Here is a 12378-nt window from a genome sequence, read left to right on the forward strand (position 1 = left end):
CATCATTTGGTGGTCTGTAACAAATTTTCACTAAAAGCCTTTTCCTGTTATATTCACTAATAGAAACCCAAATGAATTCAATCTCCTTGCTATTTATTATCTTTGATATCCTCAACTTCAACAGGATGTAACTCACATTTTATACATGAAGCCACTCCTCTCCCACTCTTTAATACTCTATATTTATTAAATAGCATGTAACCCTGTATTTCAATGAAATGTCTGTCATCAAAATCATGTATGTTTAACCATGTTTCAGTTATTTCCATTATATCAAAATCATCCATTCCTACCAGTGCTCTAAAGTCATCTATTTTATTTCTTATACTTCTAGCATTACAATACTAACATCTAAGCCTACCCTTAAAAACTCTTTTATACTCATTTCCTATGCTAAACTTTTATCTCCATCTTCAGTTTTTTGCATTTAGTTTACCCTGGCCCTCACTACTGTCTACTCTTAGTGTAAAACTTCCCTTACAGCTGAGTTAATAGCCCTTGCAAACAAGCCAGCCCCTACCCTATTTAAATATAAACCATTCATTCCAAAAACCTCCCTTCTTCCATTACACTGATACCACAAGTCCAACCAACCAATCTGCTCATCCTTGCATATTAACCTAAGTCTAGCATTCAGCCCTATTGACCTACTTATAATTTCATCCCCATAATTAATTCTGCAGTATACCTGACAGAGTAAGTTATGGCCCTTTTTCTTTAAATGCCTTTGTCAACCCCTTATACTTATCAATTAGCTCTCCTGGCCTACCGTTCCTTTTAACGTTACTCCCTACATGCATAACAAAAACTGCATCATTGCTTAGCCCTCTTCATTATATATCTCTTGTTCTGTCAGTTATGTTCTCTACCTGTGCCACTGAGTAACATAATCTAATTATTTTCTCTCTATTTACCCCACAGGCTATCCTGTCCACATGCCTTGTCAAAGAATCACCTATAACCATAACCTCCTTAAGTTTATCATTCACATCCTTCTTTTTCCCTTTTGTTTTCCTTCCCTCTAATAGTTCATCATATGCACAAGCCAAGGGCTGAAATCTATTGCTCAACAGAACATGCTCATTACAATTAAATCCACTACTTTACTAATTTTAGCCCAAATAGTACTGTTTCTATCTTCCTGAAAGTCATTGTTAGCTGATGTTTCCCTTGCATGTAAAAGCTTAAGCTCCTCTTGAAATCCTGCTGCCATTTTCCACAGTTTATACTTCTCTTTATCTATTGTCTCCACTATAATTAAGATTGTCTCTGACTTCTCCTCCAACCTGCAAACTCTACAAACAAATTGCATATCTTCACTGCTAGCTTCCTTAAAAGTACATCCCAGTTCCAAGTTCCCAAATAAAACCCATTCATTGCACCCATCACACCTAACAAATGCTTATCTCCTACACTAGTCTTAACCATTGTATTTGTAGCCTGGGAATAAATACTAAATACCAGTAGTCTATTAAAGGTAATGTAATATCATAAGAACAATAAAGGGATATTTTACCTTTTGAAGACTTTCGTTGCACACTCATTCTTGGGAAAAGTAAAAATTTAAATCCACTCTTTATTTTTCAGGAAATCATCAACTCCCTTCTTAAAATAAAGTGCTGGTCTCCATTATTTCTGATTGCAACTCAATCCATAAGCCAAGCTCTTTGTTAGGAAAATAAAACTGTCTTGACTAGAGCACAACTTACAAATATAACAAATCCCAATTACAATACTTTTCCCTTTATATCCACTAACACTAACCCAAATTATAACTCAACAGGATGCAATTCCCTCCTCCCCTTTTTTCAATTCTCTATCTCCAGTAAATAATCTGTAGCCTGGTATTTCAAGAAAGTTTCTCATATCAAAATTGTTCAAATCCAACCAAGTCTCAGTGATACCCATAATATCAAAATCCTCAGTTTCCACAACTGCTTTGAATTCATCAATTTTATTTCTAATACTCCTAGCATTACAAAGTAACAATTAATTATATATTTTAAAATACATTTATATTTTATGCCTGTTGTACATGTTTTCCTGTCAGTTATATTTCCTATTTTACTAATATCATAGCCCTCACCCAAGTTACAATTAAGATTATACTGATCACTACAGAATACCAGCATCAAGTTACAACCAAGGTTATAGTGATCATTACAGAATACCAGCATCAAGTTACAACTAAGATTATACTGATCACTACAGAATACCAGCATCAAGTTACAACCAAGGTTATAATGATCATTACAGAATACCAGCATCAAGTTACAACTAAGATTATATTGATCACTACAGAATACCAGCATCAAGTTACACTGGCATTAAATTATGCTGAAAATACATTTAGGACTGCTTAACTTAAATCAACTTCTACCTTGTTCTAAGTTTATTTATATATTTTTTTACCCCTTTAAGAAAGCTATCAAGAGTCTAATTTAAGCATAAAACTTGTTAGCTTTCTTCAGAACTGATTGAAACTGTTGATCCATGAAGTTACTCAACTTTGGTCTTACCTTGATGTTTAACTCAAACATTATTTTCCCAAAATATCAGATTATTAAACTTGATATTACCTCTGAATATGATCCATAAGAGAGATTACTGTTTTCTGAGGAAAATGTCCCTGCTGGACTGTTAACATCTTTCATATGAGGGTAAGTCCTTACAGACTGAAGACAACTAGAGGCTGAAAATACAGGTTCATATAATATAGAAAATATTTGATACAATACTCATTATTGAAAAAAATAAAGTAGACAGAATTTACACTGTAGATAACGACTAATACACCCTAGATACAAAAAATTCACAGGCAAAATACCAGCTAAAATAGAAATCAGCATACAAATTTAAATATATTTATGTTTTGAACACAAAATAAATAGAACCAAAAGAATTTATGATAAAAATAAAATTCATTCAAGAGGGAAAGAAAAGGTTCTGTAATAGTGAGTTATACCACAATACATGCAAGACATCTTCATTATACAATCTCTAGTGGTATAACCTTTAAACCAGAGGGTGTTTTAAAACACTGTAGAAATTAAGATGAAAGATAAAAAAAAAGTTTTCATATAAACCATGGATAAAGAAGTCTGCCTTACTATTAGTATAGGTTTGTTTGTTTTGAATTTCGTGCAAAGCTACACGAGGGTTATCTGCGTTAGCCGTCCCTAATTTAGGAGTGTAAGACTAGAGGGAAGGCAGCTAGTCATCACCACCCACTGCCAACTCTAGGGCTACTCTTTTACCAACGAATAGTGGGATTAACCGTCACATTATAACGCGCCCACAGCTGAAAGGGTGAGCATGTTTGGTGGGACTGGGACTCGAACCCGCGACCCGCAGACTGCGAGTCGAGCTCCTTAACTACCTGGCCATTAGTATAGGTTACATAATAAATAATGATGTGATCATTCAAATACTGAAAGGAAGAATACACGTAATTTCTTGAAGTAACCTGCAAACTACAAAATAGCATGTTATACATACTATTGAAGAAAAAAAAATTTATACGCCAAAAATACCTTAGTGGAAGAAATAGTAACCTTTAACTTCAGAAAGTATTCTTCAGTTTTTATTTTATTACACGTTGTATCTTTTACAATAAGGAAGATTTGTTTTTAGAATAGGAACAACATTTCGATTATTGGTGTGATCATTCTCAAGTACCCAAATAAATTATCGCACCAGTGATCGAAACGTCGTACCAAATCTTCTTTACGTTAAAAGCTGTAATAAAATAATAATCAATAAATAAACTGAAAATGATACTATTAATATTCTTCAGTTTTGTTGCACATAGAATGCTCTAGCATAATCACTAGTGATCTTGATCTAAGTTTTGCCTATTTGTATTAAGAATAATTTTTCAATAATGATTGGTTTAATTTTACCCATAAAAGTGCTAAAAAAAGCTAAATTTCTACTTCATTAGCTTCTGGAAAAAGATTAATTATGATTTTTTTGCTATAAATAATAAAAACAGTTACACAAAAATCTATCATTGTTTGTTGGAAATTATATATAGCTTTAACATTAATGCTGAAAACACACTGTAAAGAACTTTGTGAAATACAGCTATGCAACATTTTCACCAAAAACAAATTACATTGATAGCTAAGTTACAGGAACAAATAAACAAAGGTTTCGTTTTGAAATAAAAGCATTAAACATATCCTAAATACATGAATTAAACTTGGCATTACCAACATTTGATTTTATGAATGCTAACTATTCAAGTCCAGAGACGTATCAAATTTTTTTATATAAAGTAATGTTTTAGTAGAATATGATTCAAAAACAAACAAATTGCAAATACATTTTAGTCTACCGAGATAGATGGTTCTTAATTCAAGAAAGAATTGAAAATTTATACAGTTAACGCAAATGATTATTGAACCAACCAAGTCAAGATATTGTGTGGTCCATCTAATTATTACAACATGTTAATATGATATTCAGTTACTTGCATTGTTATAACACACTAATATGATATTCAGTTACTTGCATTGTTATAAAACATTAATATGATATTCAGCTACTTGGATTGCTATAACACACAAATATAATATTCAACTACTTGTATTGTCATAATATGTTAATATGATATTCAGTTTCTTGCATTGTTATAAGACATTAATATAATATTCAGCTACTTGTATTGTTATAACACATTAATATGATATTCAGTTAATTTTATTGCTATAAAACACTAATATAATATTCAGCTACTTGGATTGCTATAACATGTCAATATGATATTGAGTTCTTTGCATTGTTATAAAACACTAATATGATATTCAGCTACTTGCGTTGTTATAAGACACTAATATGATATTCAGCTACTTGGATTGTTATAACATGTTAATATGATATTCAGCTACTTGGATTGTTATAACATGTTAATATGATATTCAGTTCCTTCCATTGTTATAAAACACTAATATGATATTCAGGAACTTAGATTGTTATAAAACATTAATATAATATTCAGCTACTTGGATTGTTATAAGACACTAATATGATATTCAGTTCCTTGCATTGTTATAAGACACTAATATGATATTCAGCTACTTGGATTGTTATAACATGTTAATATGATATTCAATTACTTGTATTGTCATAATACACTAATATGATATTCAGTTACTTGCATTGTTATAACACAATAATATGATATTCAGTTACTTGTATTGTTATAAGACACTAATATGATATTCAGTTCCTTGCATTGTTATAAGACACTAATATGATATTCAGCTTCTTGGATTGTTATAACATGTTAATATGACATTCAGCTACTTGGATTGTTATCACATGTTAATATGATATTCAGCTACTTCGATCGTTATAACATGTTAATATGATATTCAATTACTTGTATTGTTATAATACACTAATATGATATTCAGTTATTTGTATTGTTATAAGACACTAATATGACATTCAGTTCCTTGCATTGTTATAACACACTAATGATATTCAGTTACTTGTATTGTTATAAAACATTAATATGATATTCAGTTACTTGTATTGTTATAAAACATTAATATAATATTCAGCTACTTGGATTGTTATAACACATTAATATGATATTCAGTTAATTGTATTGTTATAAGGCACTAATATGATATTCAGTTCCTTGCATTGTTATAAGACACTAATATGATATTCAGCTACTTCGATTGTTATAACATGTTAATATGATATTCAATTACTTGTATTGTTATAATACACTAATATGACATTCAGTTACTTGCATTGTTATAACACAATAATATGATATTCAGTTACTTGTATTGTTATAAGACACTAATATGATATTCAGCTACTTGGATTGTTGTAACATGATAATATGATATTCAGTTCCTAGCATTGTTATAACACACTAATATGACATTCAGCTATTTGGATTGTTATAACACACTAATATGATATTCAGTTACTTGCATTGTTATAAAACATTAATATAATATTCAGTTACTTGGATTGTTATAACACATTAATATGATATTCAGTTAATTGTATTGCTGTAACACACTAATATAGTATTCAGCTACTTGGATTGTTATAACATGTTAATATGACATTCAGCTACTTGGATTGTTATAACATGTTAATATGATATTCAGCTACTTGGATTGTTATAACATGTTAATATGACATTCAGCTACTTGGATTGTTATCACATGTTAATATGATATTCAGCTACTTGGATTGTTGTAACATGATAATATGATATTCAGCTACTTGGATTGTTGTAACATGTTAATATGACATTCAGCTATTTGGATTGTTATAACACACTAATATGATATTCAGTTACTTGCATTGTTATAACACACTAATATGATATTCAGCTTCTTGGATTGTTATAACATGTTAATATAATATTCAATTACTTGTATTGTTATAAGACACTAATATGATATTCAGTTACTTGTATTGTTGTAACACACTAATATGATATCCAGTTCCTTGCATTGTTATAAGACACTAGTATGATATTCAGTTCCTTGCATTGTTATAAGACACTAATATGATATTCAGCTACTTGGATTGTTATAACATGTTAATATGATATTCAGCTACTTGGATTGTTATAACATGTTAATATGATATTCATTTAATTGTATTTTGACTAGCTTTAAGAATTTCTTTACGGTACAAATATCATACATTTACCTACAAGTAGGATTTATCAAATATACATGTAAATTCTTCCAAATTTCATGTCTTTATAGTTTTGTATTAATAATGCTTTCTTTTACAATATGTTTAGATTTTGAAGTTCATGATTAATTACAATACTTATAATCTTATCTAATAGATAACTTAAGTGAGAAATAATAGACAATACCATTGGCTTTAATCTGATGTATAATGACATTTTGTTAATTACTAGTTTAATGTATTTATTTGGTAGCACACATCTTTGCTGTTTCAATGTTGACTTTTTTATTATTTGTATGTGATTATGACAAAAATACTCCTGTATTATTCATTGCTTAAATTTGTTCAATGCGTGACAAATAACATACATTCATAAATATTGAAATAAAGGATATATTGTGTGGCCATATTAGACTGATGAAATTTAGTAACAAGGATTTTAGTATTTACAATAAGTTTGTGGTAATCAGCAGGGCTACAAAGAACTTTTATAGGCCCTGGAGAAGGGCTTATATGTGGACCCTCCCTATCAATCAATTTCCCTCCTGCCTTCTCCAGGGCTTCCTTTGAGGCAGTGAGATCTTTGAAAAGTTCCCTGTCCTCTTGGTGGGCCCAGTAATCATATGTCCATCATCATTATGGTTAGTGGTCGATACAATCACCTAAGTCTAATTATCTAGCAGTTACTAATTTATGTTTTTAATTACTAGATTCTAATTACTAACTAGTTATGAAGAACTAACCCTGACTCGGCGAGAAATGGTAATTTTCTAGACCAGACACAGAGATGGGTATAATTCCTGGATAAGATGAAGCAGAGTTGAAAGGGCCAACTGACCCAAGACAGGCTTGTCCCAGTAAAGTATTGATCGATGAAGCTAGGTCGGCTAGTTTTTCCTGGTTTGTTGGGTCAATTGACTTCATACTTTCCATCATGGCTATTGTAAAAGACATACTAAACTTAAACACAATATCTTTACATGAAAAACATACACACTTCAAAAGAACAGTGTACTTATTATAAGAGATAGTAGCAATTTATATTAAATCTTATTTTATGTTAATTAACATGTTACGCTTCACACTTGAGAAAAGTTTCCAAATGGTCTTTATTTGACATTATAATTTTGTATAAACATTAAAATGTTCACTCCTATCCAAAAATAAAAACACTACAGTAAAAAATATGTATGATGGAACAGAAGTGGAAAATATTTGAAAACTACAAAGATAATACTACACAAAAAAATTTATATACTAATTTATATAATTTTTGACGAGAAACTAGTTTTACTGAAACCTCAAAGCACTCACAGTTTACAAAATATTTGTATTTCTAATCCCCAATTACTACAGTAATCAAACAATAGATATTGGAAGGAATGATTATCAGAGTGTACAATATTGAGTCAGGATAAAAAAAAACACTCAAAAATAAGCACTATGATATTCCTAACGAAGAATATTGTCTTGATGGTGTTTTTATTGCCTTCATCTCAGTGCTAGATACATATAACTATTTTATTGCTGGGTTCAGCATTATTATAACAATAAATAAAAAACATTAAGATCAAAATCTAAAAACTTAACTGGTTGCAATTGAAAATAATGAATACAAAGAACTAATACTGGAATTGCACAATTTGTATACTAATCTAAACTTCCTAAGCATGAGGTAATTCACCTTGAAATTGTGACATATCAATATCCTGAAGACTTCCATTTCCAGTACCTTTGGCCGACTCCTTCAACAGATCTTGCTCTTCTACAGAGAAGATATTAGGAATTCTGTTCATATCTAAATAGTTGTGACATGTCTAATGAGTAGGTTAAATATGTAAACAAAAATAACCTTTGTCAAAACAAGAATATCCAAGAAAAACCATCATTTAAGGTCTTAGTCAAAAAAGGCTCTAACAGCCAGTTTTTTAAGATGAAAAACATACTTCTATGTTGCACTTTTTGGAACTTTCATGAAATATTTATCAGTGGGCATCTTTGTGTAAGCAACTAGATTCTACACTATAATGTTTATATGTTTAAACAAATACTGTTCAAACTATAAAACATGAATTGTACTACCACTTATGAATGAATCATGTTTGGGAAACAATAAAATATGAGATGTATTACTTCGAGAAAAAATCTTACTTAGAGAAGAAAAAAGAACAGTTTGACAAGTCTGTAAATAGAACTGAATAATTAACTACATACGAAATATTCCTGATGTAAGTAAAACAGGGATAATCAACTAAACCTAAAATACTCCTGCTGTGAATAGAACAGGAATAATCAACTACACCTGAAATATTGCTGCTGTAAATAGAACAGAATAATTAACTACATACGAAATATTCCTGATGTAAGTAAAACAGGGATAATCAACTAAACCTAAAATACTCCTGCTGTGAATAGAACAGGAATAATCAACTACACCTGAAATATTGCTGCAGTAAATAGAACAGAGATAATCTACTACACCTGAAATACTCCTGTTGTAAACAGAACAGGGATAATCAACTACATCTGAAATACTCCTGCTGTGAAAAGAACAGGTCAACTACACCTAAAATATTCCTTTTGTGAATGGAATAGGGATAATCAACTACACCTGAAATATTCCTTTTGTGAATGGAATAGGGATAATCAACTACACCTGAAATATTCCTGCTGTGAATAGAACAGGGATAATCAACTACAACTGAAATATTCCTGTTGTGAATGGAATAGGGATAATCAACTACACCTGAAATACTCCTGCTGTGAATAGAATAGGGATAATCAACTACACCTGAAATACTCCTGCTGTAAATAGAACAGGGATAATCAACTACACCTGAAATATTCCTGCTGTGAAGAGAACAGGGGTAATCAATTATACCTAAAATACTCCTGCTGTGAATAGAACAGGAACAATCAAGTAAACCTGAAATACTCTTGCTGTGAACAGAACAGGGATAATCAACTACATTACTTCTAAAACACACCTTCTTAAGATTACAGTAATAAAGATATCTAATCACTTACGTTAAGACATAAATATAAGCATAATTTGTTATTTTTGAAGAACATCTGTTCGCATTAATTAATGCAAAACAGACCATAAGCACATAAACATTAAAGAAAGGCTTGGGAACATGGGCTGCAGATAGTTTTGCGATTTTGGTATCAACCCATGTTTCACAGCTGGTAGAAGATAGATGGATCTATTCTAATCAAATACGTTTTGTACCAATGAACACAAAAAGTAGTGACAGAGACTGATCACAAAGTGGAGGGATAACATTTTGATCACTTTATATCTGGTTCTTTTGGAAAAATTGTGAACCTTATCTAGATAATACTTTTCCACACGCAGATGTTTTATTGCTAATTAAATGTAACTCATCATGTCATAATTCAGCACACAAAATTTATAAAAAATAAAAAGTTACTGTGTAGATGGTTGAATTAAATGACCAATACCCACCATTGATTTTAAGACAAGATCAGAACAATAAAAATTAATATTACATTTTAATATATGTCTGTTCATTCTAAAACAAGCACAAGTAATCTGTATTCCTTTATCTACTTTTTGTTGCGAGAGGAGAACCAATTGCTTGTGATTTGTGGAAAATTTCAGTTTACACAAGGTGTCAAACATACTTAACAGTTTTCAAGTATATTATGTTACAATAAATTTGGGCTTGATTATGTTGTTAACTAGTCTGTTACTTCTAATTTTTAAACTAAATGTTTAAATTTTCAATCATCATCTGCCTTTTCAAGTCTCAGTTATTCATATCATTGTACAGTACATTTTTCATTCATTATTCTCTGTTATACTTAGTCACGATGAAGGTTATACAGTTGTGTAATGTAAACTTTTCTGTAAACTTGTCATTTAAACTGATGTCCTGTGAATTTCTGTATTTCATACATTGGTGTTCTGTGAACTTCTCTATTTCATAAAGTGGTGTTCTGTGAACTTCTCTATTTCATAAATGGGTGTTCTGTGAACTTCTGTATCTTATACAATGGTGTTCTGTGAACTTCTCTATTTCATAAAGTGGTGTTCTGTGAACTTGTTTCTATAACACTGTCTTGTGAATATGTTTCTATGACATTATTCTGTGAACATGTTTCTATAACACTGTCTTTTCAATATGTTTCTATAACACTGTCTTGTCAATATGTTTCTATAATATTGTCCTATGAACATGTTCCTGTAAACATTTTCTATAATGTTGTCCATTGAACATGTTTCTATAACAGTCCCGTGAATGCGTTTCTGTAATGTTGTCCTGTGAACATGTTTCTACAACATTGTTTTGTAAATGTGTTTCTATAATATTGCCCTTTCAACATGTTTCTAAAATGTTGTCCTGTGAAAATTTTTTATAGAAGCTATCTCCATCCCAAAGGTTGTTCTGTATATTTAAAATTCTTATCAATTGTTTTTTGGGCCACAAACTATCTCTATTATAAATAAAAAGGTTTAAAATGTTCATAACATTTGAGTTTTATGTAAGAAAAATACTTTTAGTACCTGATACAAAGTATGTTGAGTTCTTCTCCAGCCGATTCTGTATTGCAGTGGAAGTAAAACCAAGATCACTCTCTGAATTCTGGTCTAATAAATAAAGTTCACATGCTAGTTAAAGCAAATATCCACAAACACATCTCCCCAAAATAATTTGATGTTTAGATCCTCAAATAATTATTATTTTTTTAGCCTAAGTTGTACTTGTTTATGTTAATCTACTTTTCAGGAGATTTGTCCAGTGAATACTTAGAGAAAGTATCAGAAAACAAATAAAACAAATAATAAATCCAAATTAAATATAAATGTGTACAAACTTGTTCAAGTTCTAGTATAATATATGCAATTAAGCTCAAATCTAATGCAGTCAAAGTACTAAATCCCAATAATAGCAAAAGATAATTCAAAAACTAAACTCATAGTATCTCTGAAACCCTAGATATATTTCTATTTTATTGAAAGTATTGTTCAAATGAAAAACATACAAACAACAACAACAACAATAATTCAGTGTTTTCCTTTCACACATAAATATTGAGTGTTTTGCATGATGTGATGTACAGGTTAAATCAAACTTTATGAATTGTCATTGAAATCTAATTTTAACTCCTTAAACTCAAGCGAACTCTGCCAGCATCCAGCTGAAAATACTGATTTACCCATTGGACAACTCTTTGGATGAAAACTAATCCAACCCATGTTATTATCCAGAAAATTAAAGTTTTACAAGGCATGGTGATAATTATTAGGAAATCATGAAAATAGTTCTGGCAGAGAGAGATAGTTAAGGGTGTTAGTAGCAATGCAGTTTTTGTGGTACATGTTGGGGCTAATGATGTAAGGAAAGATGGATCTGAGGAGTTTATTGATAAGTATAAAACATTGATAAGGGTATTTAAGGAAAGGGATCATAGCTTGATTTTGTCAGGGATATTGCCAAGAATAAATTGTGGGAATGAGATACTAAGTAGGTCACTAGGATTGAATGCCAGGCTTAGATCATGAGATGAGAAAATAGGCTGGTTGAATTCGTGGGATAATTTTAATGGGAAAGTTAATCTTTTTGGAATGGATGGTTTAAACTTAAATAAGGCAGGGTCTAGCATGTTAGCAAGGGCTATTAACACAGCTGTAGTAGTAGATTTAAACTAGGGCTAGACAGAAATGCTGGT

At 30.5% G+C, this 12378-nt stretch overlaps 1 protein-coding gene across 2 annotated transcripts in view; it reads right to left on the reverse strand.

Moving 5' to 3' along the window:
- LOC106468532 (forkhead box protein J3-like) overlaps nt 1-12378 on the reverse strand; it is a 98042-nt gene that overhangs the window by 3987 nt on the left and 81677 nt on the right. Inside the window, exons 6-9 of one of the 2 annotated variants that reach the window (XM_013928964.2) lie at nt 11213-11296; nt 8366-8446; nt 7425-7619; nt 2580-2692 (exon numbers count right to left, since the gene is read on the reverse strand). In XM_013928964.2, coding sequence (XP_013784418.2) covers nt 2580-2692; nt 7425-7619; nt 8366-8446; nt 11213-11296 — 473 coding nt within the window. Of the gene's footprint in view, nt 1-2579; nt 2693-7424; nt 7620-8365; nt 8480-11212; nt 11297-12378 lie in introns of both variants that reach the window. The other variant, XM_022396866.1, reaches the window with a different exon arrangement.

Source organism: Limulus polyphemus, unplaced genomic scaffold, assembly GCF_000517525.1.
Source record: "Limulus polyphemus unplaced genomic scaffold, Limulus_polyphemus-2.1.2 Scaffold3044, whole genome shotgun sequence".
Classification (NCBI taxonomy): Eukaryota; Metazoa; Arthropoda; class Merostomata; order Xiphosura; family Limulidae; genus Limulus; species Limulus polyphemus.